Raw genomic sequence first — 12309 nt, 5'->3', positions numbered from 1 at the left:
ACCAAATGTTGACCTTTAAGGAAATGAAAAATTGGAAGTATTTAGAAAAAGATGACTTTTCTTAAAAATCAGTTGGAAGAAGGGGCACCTGGGTGGCTCAGTTGATTAAGTGTTCGACTTAGGCTCAGGTCATGATGTCATGGTCTGTAAATTTAAGCCCTGCATTGGGCTCTGTGCTGTCATAACTGCTCAGAGCCTGGAGCCTGCTTCAGAGTCTGTGTCTCCCTTTCCCTCTGCCCCTCCTCTGCTTATGCTCTGTCTCTCTCAAAAATAAAAAATATTTAAAAAATCTTTTAAAATGTATATTAAAAAGAGTTGGAAGCAAATACATTAAAAATATCAAGAGGTTATTTCTGGGGCATCTGCCTGGCTTAGTTGATAGAACATGCAACTCTTGGTTTTGGGGTGATGATTTTGAGCCCCATGTTGGGGGTAGAGTTTACTTTAAAAATAAATAAAATTGGGGCGCCTGGGTGGCTCAGTTGGTTGAGCGTCCGACTTCGGCTCAGGTCATGATCTCACAGTTCGTGAGTTCGAGCCCCGCATCAGGCTCTGTGCTGACGGCTCGGAGCCTGGAGCCTGAGTCACATTCTGTGTCTCCCTCTATCTCTGCCCCTTCCCTGCTCATGCTGTGTCTCTCTCTGTCTCAAAAATAAATAAACATTAAAAAAAAATTAAAAATAAAATTAAATAAATAAATAAATAAAATTTATGGGGCGCATGGGTGGCCCAGTTGGTTAAGCGTCCAACTTTGATTCAGGTTATGATCTCACAGTTTGTGGATTTGAGCCCCGCATCGGGCTCTGTGCTGTCATAACAGCTCAGAGCCTGGAGCCTGCTTTGGATTCTGTGTCAGCCACTCTCTCTGCCCCTCCCCTGCTCATACTCCATCTCTCTCTGTCTCTCAAAAATAAATAAATGTTAAAAAAAAATTAATAAAAATAAGTAAAATTTTAAAATCGGTTATATCTGGAAAAGTAGAAATTTTTTCTTTGTATTTTTGTATTTTCTAAGTTTTTTTTAATTAAAAACACATAAAATAAGTTCTAGATAGTAGCTGGGGTTAAGACAAAAACTGTAGCTTTTTATTGTAATACTATCCAAAATGTGAGAAATGTTTTCACATCTATCATAGGTATCATTCCTAGAGGATTAAATTAAAGTCATAGCTAGAACTTTGCTTTGTTCTTTGCTAGAACAGAGTGACTGTTCTGTTCGAAGAGTCCTTGAAAGGACTGAGAAGAAGCACTGCTGGATTCTTCTCTATTTTCAACAGGTCGTTGGGGTGCCAGTTGGGTCCACTTTACCTTCAGCAGTGAAACAGGCTGTAGCAATCAGTGGCGGCCAAATCCTTGTAGCCAAGGCCAGCTCTTCTGTTGCCAAAGCTGTTGGTCCAAAGCAAGTTGTGACCCAAGGAGTTGCCAAAGCAATTGTGAGCGGAGGTGGAGGCACCATTGTTGCTCAGCCGGTGCAAGCCTTAACCAAGGCTCAGGTCACTGCCGCCGGCCCTCAGAAGAGTGGATCCCAGGGTTCAGGTAACTGATACTGTTGCGGGGCCCTTTCAGCAGCAGCTCTTTCTAAACTGTTCTTTGCTAGTGATTTTTTTCAGTGTTTGGTTCTAAGAAAACCTGTTGGTTAGTGCTATAAGGAGTATATAAAAATATGTTAATCTTCTTCATGTAACATTTTACGTAGAGATCTGTAAGTAGTTTAAGAGGGGTGTGTGTGTGTGTTTTAGCAAGAGTAATAGAAATAGAGGGTTTTTCTTGATAACTGCTTTCTGGTCTGACATAATTTTTGTTTGACCTTATCTCCACTTTGGGTTGTATTCAGACTTAAAATCTTGGGATGGTCATTTATCAGCAGCATTTTGAGATACTGATGTATCATTATATTGTATACCTGAAGCTCATGCTATATGTTAATTGTACTTGAATAAAAAAATTAAATTAAAAAAAGAAAACTTAAAAACTAAATAATAGGGGTGCTTGGCTGGCTCAGTTGGTACAGCATGTGACTCGATCTCGGAGTTGTGAGTTTGAGTCCCACGTTCGGTGTAGAGATTATGTAAAAATAAAATCTTAAAAACCCAAAACTAATTCCAGAACCAACTTTATATATTCAAAATAAAATAGGGGCACCTGGGTGGCTCAGATGGTTACACTACCAACCCTTGATTTGGGCTCAGGTCATGATCTCACAGTTCGTGAGTTCAAGCAGGTTCTGCCCTGACAGTGTGGAGCCTGCTTGGGATTTTCTCTCTTTCTCTCTCTCTCCTTGTCCCTCTCCCTCCCTCCCTCCTGCTCCCTTCTACTCCCTCCCTCCCTCCCTGTCTCCCTCTCTCTCTCTCTTTCCCTGTCCCCCCTTCCCCCCCCAAATAAATACACTTGAAAAAATATAAAAAATAAATATAAAAGATTCATAAGAAAGAAGAAAAAGAAGGTAGTAGATGTCCAAAATAAAGATTTCAGAGGTGATGAATTGCTGGTGATGACAAAGTCCATTTGTGGCCTTAAAAAAGAGTGCTTGAGATAGATTGGAAGAAATGATCTTGGGAGTTTAGAAAATGAAGTACCTGAGAAGCCAGAGAATTAAACAGGTCATCTGCAGTGCTGTCACTGAGGATGACAGTTGTTGGCATACAGCAAGACTGAGTCAGGAGTCAGTCTTTAGCAATTGAGGGGAAGTGACTAGGGGTTCAGTAAATGAGAGTAGAAAAGCAAGGGGTAAGGTGGTAGAGCCATGCATGATCCTAACAGGAGCCAGCAGGTTTTTCCTCTGGAATGAGGGGTGGTAATGGTCTGAAAGCCAAACTGGAGAGCAAAAAGGCTTCTCTTCTAGTCCTGGCCCTCATACACTGAGGTAAGATTAAAAAAAACAAACAAAAAACCAGCTTTTAGCTAAGGGGCTGCAGAAGAAGTCCTATCTTCAGAGGACTTTTAGTGTTTAGTTACACAAAAAGACATTAAGGTTGAAAGAGGTGGAGATTCTAAAGGGTGTAATTGACCACAGCAGGAATTCCTGGGGGCTTGGTGAAAGAGATGGGGGAGGAGGAGGGCCTGAGAAGGTGGACTCAGATCAGGAATGGAGAGCAGTTTGGGGCTGGACTTCCGGGTATGGGTGACAGACCAGAGAGGTTTGCTGAGATGCATATGGTGTAAAGTGGGATTAGTTCTGCCAGTAGTGGAGAGATAATGGCACTCAGTTTTAATATCAGTCCCTGATGTTTTGGGGCAGCTTCTAGGTTCTTGGTTCCCCAAACCTTGCACAGTGAAGTAGTAATGAGAAGGAGGACTAGTCCAGCAGGCTGGAGGAGGCCATGAGAGTCCTTTGCCTCTGGTGACTCACATGGTTCTGTATGCTTCATTTTGTGGGGATTTGGAGCATTTGCAGAAGTTTTGATGTGTAAGTCTCCAATTAAGAATCTCATTTAAAGGTTTACAGCCCTGTGCATTGAGAAGTAAATTCTAAGGGATAAGCGAAAGCTCTTTGACATAGGTAAGACTGAATTATAGTTTCATAGTATATGTGCCAGTTGTTAACTGTGGCATTTTCTTAGTTCTTAGAAAGTGAGAGAGATAAGAAGTCTAGTTTCAAATCAGTAGATTCATTCATCACTAGCAATTGATTGGAGGGGCTTTAAACAATTGGGAGGAAATATACATTCATCCATAAATAAGGTGATTATTTCATTGATTGTCTAAACTATAGTACTTGTGAGAGTAAAAAGAGTTACTATTTTTTTCTTAATTTTTTTTTTTTTAACGTTTATTCATTTTTGAGAGACAGAAACAGAGTGTGAGTGGGGGAGGGTCAGAGAGAGAGGGAGACACAGAATCTGAAACAGGCTCCAGACTCAGCTGTCAGTACAGAGCCCGACGCGGGGCTCAAACTCACGGACCGCGAGATCATGACCTGAGCCAAAGTCGGTGGCTTAACTGACTGAGCCATCCAGGCGCCCCAAGAATTACTATTAATAATCATTGGGACACAGGTATAAACTGGAACTGTTCTGGGCAAACTGGGACATATGGTCATCCTATTTATGTACAAATATTCCTTTCTAGTTTATAGCAAGCTCTTCTAGTATATAGATTATTTTTTAGGTAGCAAGATATTTAAGACTGTCCACCTTGTGTATTTAAGAAAACTGTAGAGTTTACTGTGTATGTTTTTCAGTAAGTATCTTACTACGTTGTTTTAATTTTAGAGATAGCATTGACCTCAGTTCAAATTTATCATAACTGTTTTTCCTCTTTTTTTTTTTTTTTTTTTCCTTTTCCCCTTTACCATTTTAGTAATGGCAACATTACAGCTACCAGCCACTAATCTGGCCAACTTGGCAAATTTGCCTCCTGGCACCAAACTCTACCTTACAACGAACAGCAAGAACCCTTCAGGAAAAGGAAAACTGCTGCTGATCCCTCAAGGAGCCATCCTACGAGCTACCAACAATGCTAGTTAGTCCATCATTAAATCTTTGGTTCTTGGGCCTCTGGGTATGTTCATTTCACCCACCCAGGGGCAGCTCTTACCTGTTTCAGGAAGTATTTCCATAGCTCTGTATGATGGTAGTATTTGCCCACATGGATTTAAAACATGCATATAATTTAACTAGAAGTAGGCTTAAACGATCGTAGTCCCAGGAGGTGATACTGTTATTTTGCATTTATCTACTCAGAGTTTGGGATCAGATACAAAATACATTGGAGAGGTATGGCTACTGAAGGTGTGTTGAGAGAAACCTGTCCATGTGAACTGTAAACAAAAAAGAGTTCTTCCTTTTCAGTGATATCTAGAAATGTGACACCTGTGGAGAAGTTAGCTGAGAGCCTATATTTATTTTGGAGGGGATAGGAATAGGAGTGGAATCAAGTGTGTCTGCCTGCCATTATTTAGATGTGCATGTTAAGTTTGCTAGGTTTGGAGATGGAAAGAGAAATAGAGAGTCAGCCTTAGTGTACAAGCCTTAAAACCCCAAGGAAATTAGGTGGTTTATCTAGATTGACAAACTTTTGTTTTGACATACAGAGAAAACAATTTGGTGTTGGAAAGGAAAGAGTAAAGGGAATTATTTCCCTCTCAATCAGAAGTAAAATTGGTATAACCTCACACCGGTCAGAGTGACTAACGTGAACAAATCAGGAGACTATAGATGCTGGCGAGGATGTGGAAAAACGGGAACCCTCTTGCACTGTTGGTGGGAATGCACACTGGTGCAGCTGCTCTGGAAAACAGTGTGGAGGTTCCTCAAAAAATTAAAAAGAGAACTACCCTGTGACCCAGCAATAGCACTGCTGGGAATTTACCCAAGGGATACGGGAGTGCTGATGCATAGGGGCACTTGTACCCCAATGTTTATAGCAGCACTTTCAACAGTAGCTAAATTATGGAAAGAGCCTAAATGTCCATCAACTGATGAATGGATAAAGAAGATGTGGTTTATATATACAACGGAATACTACTTGGCAACGAGAAAGAATAAAATCATGCCATTTGCAGCATTGTGGATAGAACTGGAGGGTATTATGCTAAGTGAAATAAGTCAGAGAAAGATATCATATGTTTTCGCTCATATGTGGATCTTGAGAAACTTAACAGAAGACCATGGAGGAAGGGAAGGGGAAAAAAATAGTTAACAAACAAGGAGGGAGACAAACCATAAGAGACTCTTAAATACAGAGAACAAACTGAGGGTTGATGGTGCAAGGGAAGAGGGGAAAGTGGGTGATGGGCATTGAAGAGGGTCCTTGTTGGGATGAGCACTGGGTGTTGTATGTAAGCCAGTTTGACAAATTATGTTAAATAAGATTTAAAAGCACCCCCCCTCCCCAAGTATAATTGGTATAATAGGTTCACTAAAAATTAGCCACTCTTGCCAAAATGTAGTGTGTGAGCTAGTCGCCATTTTGTTTACTAACTATAATGGGTGATTTCTGCTCTCTCACCCTGGCATTTTTTCCTCCTACTTAAGCTGTAGTATATAAAAGATATGTAAGAAAAGGACAATGTGAGTATTCCACAAGTCACCCAGAGAGCTATTTAGGTTTTAGTTTGTATATATTATGTCACCAAGTGGGAAGTAAAAAAAATTCAAAGGCTTTAAAGTAGAATTTTAAAAGGAAAAAAAAATGGGGCCCTGGAGTCATTATGAATGTGAAGAAAATCAGTTTTTTCTGGGGCAGAGGGCAACAGAAAAGGTACTGTAAAATTACACTAAATTCCAGCAGTTTCACTGAAATCAAATGAGATGCCAGAATGTTTATAAGCACTTCTCTGAGCACATTCCAGTCAGCACTTGGTTAAAAATGTCACTATCACACTCTTTCTTGATGTCCCACACTAAGTCAAAACTCTTGTTAAAGTTAAGTTCTTCATTGTACCGAGAGCTGAACTAGTCAACTGTCCTTCAGTTGGAAGTAGATCAGTCTTCAGTTCTAGGATGTTCTTCTCACTCTTGTCACAGAATAGATACATTACAGAAAAGAAAGGAGAAAATAGAAAAGGGAAGGAATGTCGCTGTAAGGGAAACATCCCTCTGGGCTCATCTGTCTTTCTGTTAAGCCTCTTAATACCTTTTCTGATGTTGCTGTCATTTCATTGTATTTTCAGACCTCCAGTCTGGCTCAGCTGCGGGCAGTGGTAGTGGCGGAGGCAGCGGTGGCAGCGGCAGTGGCAGTGGAGGTGGAGGAGGAGGAACAGGAGGAACTCAGAGCCCTGCAGGCCCTGGAGGGATATCCCAGCACCTGACTTACACATCTTATATCCTAAAGCAAACGCCTCAGGTCTGATCGTTTGTGACTGGTGTCTTTTAAATCCTTTGGTTCCTTAATAACTGCCTTTAATTATAGTGGATTTATCTTTACATCTCTGGGATCAGGAGTCAATACTAACATTTTAGCTATGTTATGAATCTATATTATTTTGGGCTTGTTTTATGTTGAGACAAGAGGTCCTAGACATTCAGAAAGACTTAAGTAACTTTCCCAAGATGTCTCTGCTAAGCCAATGATAGAATTTGGATTTAAACCCAGATCTTTCTGACTCAAAGAAAGATTTTTCCTATGCTTTTGCCTTCCAAATCCATGAGTTAGTGAGTAGTGTTCATGTGCAGTTGAAAATTTTCTCTTGGAAGGGAGTAACCAAAGAGGTACTATCAAGTTAAGGTATTTGGATTTAGGTTGGATTCATGATTAGGAACAAGTTTCAACTTTCTTTCCCCTCATTGCTAAAGTCTTGACTCCTCTTTAAGAATTTTTGTTCTCAATGTTCTTACTAAGGATGGATAGTTATGAATCTTGAAAATTAAATCCAGATTTAAAGACTCAGTTGTAAAACTTGAGTTTTTAAGCAGCCTGCTCCACAGCTACTGTGCAGAGTTCTAAAAGTGGGGAGAGCTTTTGGGAGGGACCCTGAGAGCAGAGCTGTTCCTTACAATTATTTTGGCTGAGTTGGAGAATTCAAGGGGGACATTGTAGCTTGTAACATGGGACCTTGTGATTTAAAGGGTCAGGACAAGTCATTTGAACTTAATAATTACTGAGTAGGTCTTTATTTGTTTCTAGGGCACATTTTTAGTTGGTCAGCCATCACCCCAGACATCTGGAAAACAGCTGACTACTGGGTCAGTGGTCCAAGGAACGCTGGGAGTCAGCACATCTTCTGCACAAGGGCAACAAACATTAAAAGTCATCTCTGGACAAAAAACCACTTTGTTTACCCAGGTAAATAAACACATACCCCAAATACAAGGTGGTTATGGCATTTATTAAAACTTTTACAGCTTATCCTTTTCCACAAAGAAATTAAGGTTGCCCAAGAAAATGAATAGTAAGGGGCGCCTGAGTGGCTCAATCAGTTAGGCATCTGACTTTGGCTCAGGTCATGATCTCCAGCTTGTGGGTTTGAGCCCCATGTCGGGCTCTGTGCTGACAGCTCAGATCCTAGAGCCTGCTTTGGATTCTGTGTCTCTCTTTCTCTCTCTGCCCCTCCCTTGCTTGCACTCTGTCTCTCTCTCTCTGTCTCTCTCAAAAAATAAACATTAAGAAAAAAAAAAGAAAATGATAATAAAACAGTATAGAAAAATAAGAATAAAATCTTGAAATTTGGGAAAATACAAGTAGAATGAGAAGATAAGGCCAGAGTTATTAGATATGCAAACAGCTATGTCCTATATAATTAATAAAATTTGCCAAAGCAAATCAGAAGCATGATCAGTTATAAAATTCAGTTTGTGAGAGGCAAAACAATACCTACATATTTCCTTAGAAGAAACAGGTTTTCTTGATACTTCATTCTAAAATGTCTCTGGAGGAACTTCGTGTGGGAGATTCTGAATAGTGTAGTAGGTGATGCCATCCACAGTATCCATGTACAGTTGATCCTTGCACAACAGGGGGTGGGTCAGGGGTGCCAACCTCTCTCACAGTGGAGAATCCTCATATGACTTTTGACTCCCCCCAAACTTAACTATTAATAGCCTTACCAATAACATAGTTGACTAGCACACATTTTGTATGTCATATGTATTATATATTGTATTCTTACAGTAAGCTAGAGAAAAAATGTTACTAAGAAGATCATAAGAGGGCACCTGGTGGCTCTGTTGGTGGAGCGTGTGTTCTTGATCTTGTGGTCGTGCGTTCAAGCCCCATGTTGAGGGGTAGAGATTACTTAAAAAACATTAAAAAAAATTTTTTTAAGTGTTAAACCAGCCCTGCATTCCTGGAATAAGCCCCACTTGTTTGTGACATGTTATCCTCTTTTAATGTATTGCTGGGTTTCATTTGATAAAATTTTGTTTAGAGTTTTTGTAAGGGTTATTGGTCAGTGGTTTTCTTTGTAATTCCTGTCTGGTTTTGATATCACATAAGTGAATGAGTTAGAAACTTTTCCCTCTTAAAAACAAAAAACAAAAACTTTTCTCTCGTTCACTTTTTGTGTAAAAAATTTTATGTAGAATTGGTATTATTTTTTTCTTTAACTAGAATACACCAGTGAAGCCATAATGACCTCAAGTTTTCCTGATTGGGAAGGTTTTTAACTACAATTTCAATTTATTTAGTAGATACAGAACTATTCAGGTTATTTGTTTTACCTTGAGGAAGGTTTGGTAGGTTATATCTGTAAAAAAGGAATTTTTTCTCCATCATATATTTTTCATATTAGTACTGTTTCATTTCTTTGAGTACTAATTTCCCTTTGGTCAGATGCACTTAGTATTTTAAACAGATATGAGGCCCTAAAATTCTTCAGGCAGTTCTTTAAAATCTCAGCTTATTTCTTCCTACCTGCTTATGTTGCAGCTAGTGGAGTGACTTTCTTCCTGTTCTACCACTGCAGAACAATTACTGTTGCTTTTTTTCTTTTTTTAAGTATATTTATTTGGGGGGGTGGTGAGAATGAGTGGGGGAGGGGCAGAAAGAGAATCCCAAGCAGATTCCATGCTATCAGCACAGAGCCTGACGTGGGGCTCAATCTCACAAACTGTGAATTGATGACCTGAGCCAAAGTCAAGAGTCGAGCTTAACTGACTGAGCCACCCAGGCGCACCTGTTGCTTTTTAATAAGGTATTATTTACATAAAATAATGCATAGACCATATGTGTACTGCTCAATGAGTGTTGACCAGTGTACAAACTCATGCAAGCACTATCCCAGTCAAGTTACAAAACATTTGTCACTCTAAAACATACCCTCTTTTTTTTTTTTTTTTTTTAAATGAACTATACTATTATGAACATTCTTGTATAGATATTTTGTACTGTAAAATAGCTAGGTCCTAGGGTAAGTATATGTTAATAAGAAAGTTATAAGGTGGCGCCTGGGTGGCTCAGTCGGTTAATTGTCCAACTTCAGCTCAGGTCATGATCTCGCAGTCTGTGAGTTCGAGCCCTGAGTCAGGCTGTGTGCTGGCAGCTCGGAACCTGGAGCCTGCTTCGGATTCTGTGTCTCCGTCTCTCTCTGCCCCTCCCCTACTCACACTCTGACTCTCTCAAAAATAAATAAAACATTAAAATTTTTTTAAAAAATAAGAAAGTTTATAAGAAACTGACAAATGGTTTGCAGAGTGGTTGTACCATTTGACTCTCCCATAAGTAATGTGAGAGAGTTACAGTTGCTGTTCATTCTCACCAATATGGGAGACTGTCATCCTTTTTAATTTTAGCCATTTTTGTATGGCTAAGATTTTTGTATGTATCAGGCTCCAATGGCTACTACTTCTGCATTCTAATCATGGCGCTTCCAGTTACTAACTGTATGACCCTGGTAAAATTACTGAGCTTAAGTTCTTCATCTGTAAAATGGGACTAAAATCTACCCTATAAAGTTTATGAAAAGATTCATTGACATAAAATACATGAAAGTGTTTTTGCCATTACTGACACACAGTTCTAGGGACTGATAAATGGTATCTGTTTGTGGGGTGTATTAATTTTGGGCAGTAAGCAGTCATTTAGGCCACGGGTCAGTGAACTGTGCCCAAGGCTTCCTATTTTTATGAATAATATTTTACTGGAACACAGCCACACCCGTGTAACAGTAGAGTTGAGGAGTTGAAACAAGGACCATATGGCCTTCAGTGCTATAAATGCTTAATGCCATTTACAGGAAACGTTTGCTGAGCCTTAATTTAACCCACTAAAACTATAATTTGTTAATGGTACTACATTTGTTGAGCAATAATAAAATGCTAAGGTACTAGCCTAGAGCACTTAACTTACCCATTTAAATCTGGCCCATATTGTTTAGATTTTCATGTTTAAAGATTACACATATATTTAAGAGCATTTTAGACTCCATTATTTTGATAACAAATGACCTAGTATCTTTGAAGTCACTATTGCCAAATAGTGACTTGTAAGTGCATGCATTCACTTGTTCTACATTAAAGGAACATTTGTATGTAAAATGTCATAAACTTGAGTGTTTATTGGAAAGGTGCACAAACACCTCCTATGTTTTTGATTAGCAAGACTTTCTTGGATGTGCTTTAATTCTTGGGGCCTGTGTATGTAAGGAATAAATTGTGCCTATAAACCAAGGCAACATTATTACTTCAACTGATTTTGTTTCTGCAGGCAGCCCCTGGGGGACAGGCATCACTAATGAAAATATCTGATAGCACACTGAAGTCTGTACCAGCCACTTCACAACTCTCAAAACCTGGAACCACAATGCTGAGAGTGGCAGGAGGGGTTATCACAACCGCCACTTCCCCAGCTGTGACCCTCTCAGCAAACGGTCCTGCACAGCCGGTGAGAATTAGCACAACAGTAGAAAACCATAATGAAACATAAAAGTATTAAGGTATTTAGCAGGTATGTCAGTGGGCCATATTCTATTTAAAAAAAAAAAAAAAAATTGGAGTGGGGTGCACCTGGGTGGCTCAGTTGGTTAAGCATCTGACTTTGGCTCAGGTCTGGATCTCATGGTTTGTGGGTTCCAGCCCCATGTCGAGCTCTGTGCTGACAGCTCAGAGCCTGCAGCCTGCTTCAGATTCTGTGTCTCCTCCTCTCTCTGCTCCTCCTCTGTCTCTCAGTAATAAATAAATGTTAAAAAAAAATTTTTTTTAATTGGAGGGGCACCTGGGTGGCTCAGTCGGTTAAGTGTCCAACTCTTGATTGTAGCTCAGGGCATGATCTCGGGGTTCATGAGATCAAGCCCCATGTTGGGCTCTGTGCTGACAGTGCCTGCTTGGGATTCTCTCTCCCTCTCTCTCTCTCCTCCTGTCCTCCTCATCTCTCTCTCAAACTTTAAAAAAAATTAAAAATTAAAAAAATTAAAAATCAATAAAAAAAATTGAAATATAATTCATATGCTATAAAATTTACCATTTTAAAGCATACAGTTCTGTGGTTTTTATTATATTCTCAAGGTTTTGCAACCATCACCACTTTCTATTTTAGAACATTTTTTTAACATTCCTAAAAGAAACTCCATACCCAATAGCAGTCCCTCCTACCCCCAGTACTAGGCAACTACTCTTCATGTCTGGCTTCTTTCTCTTAACAGTATTTTCAAGGTTCATCCAGGTTGTAGCATGTATCAGTATTTTTTTATACCTGAATAGTCGATATCCAGTTTTATGGCCATACCACATTTTGTTTACACATTTATTTATGTTTTAATTGTTTATTTATTTTTGAGAGACAGAAAGAGAGTGTGAGCAGGGGAGGGGCCGTGAGAGAGGGAAACACAGAATCTGAAGCAGGCTCCAGGCTCCAAGCTGTCAGCACAGAGCCTGATGTGGAGCTCGAACTCACGAACTGTGAGATCATGACCTGAACTAAAGTCGGATGCTTAACT

At 39.7% G+C, this 12309-nt stretch overlaps 1 protein-coding gene across 5 annotated transcripts in view; it reads left to right on the top strand.

Moving 5' to 3' along the window:
- YEATS2 (YEATS domain containing 2) overlaps nucleotides 1-12309 on the top strand; it is a 112536-nt gene that overhangs the window by 73078 nt on the left and 27149 nt on the right. For 4 of the 5 annotated variants that reach the window (XM_053903593.1, XM_053903594.1, XM_053903595.1 and 1 more), the window contains 5 exons: nucleotides 1277-1535; nucleotides 4299-4460; nucleotides 6613-6785; nucleotides 7566-7724; nucleotides 11082-11258. In XM_053903593.1, the coding sequence (XP_053759568.1) occupies nucleotides 1277-1535; nucleotides 4299-4460; nucleotides 6613-6785; nucleotides 7566-7724; nucleotides 11082-11258 (930 nt within the window). The remainder of the gene's footprint in view (nucleotides 1-1276; nucleotides 1536-4298; nucleotides 4461-6612; nucleotides 6786-7565; nucleotides 7725-11081; nucleotides 11259-12309) is intronic. The other variant, XM_053903597.1, reaches the window with a different exon arrangement.

The sequence above is a fragment of the Panthera pardus genome, unplaced genomic scaffold (assembly GCF_024362965.1).
Source record: "Panthera pardus isolate Hobbes unplaced genomic scaffold, ASM2436296v1 HiC_scaffold_16, whole genome shotgun sequence".
NCBI classification, from domain to species: Eukaryota; Metazoa; Chordata; class Mammalia; order Carnivora; family Felidae; genus Panthera; species Panthera pardus.
The sequence above is the reverse complement of the archived record's forward strand: the minus strand, read 5'-3'. Positions and strand labels throughout refer to the sequence as shown.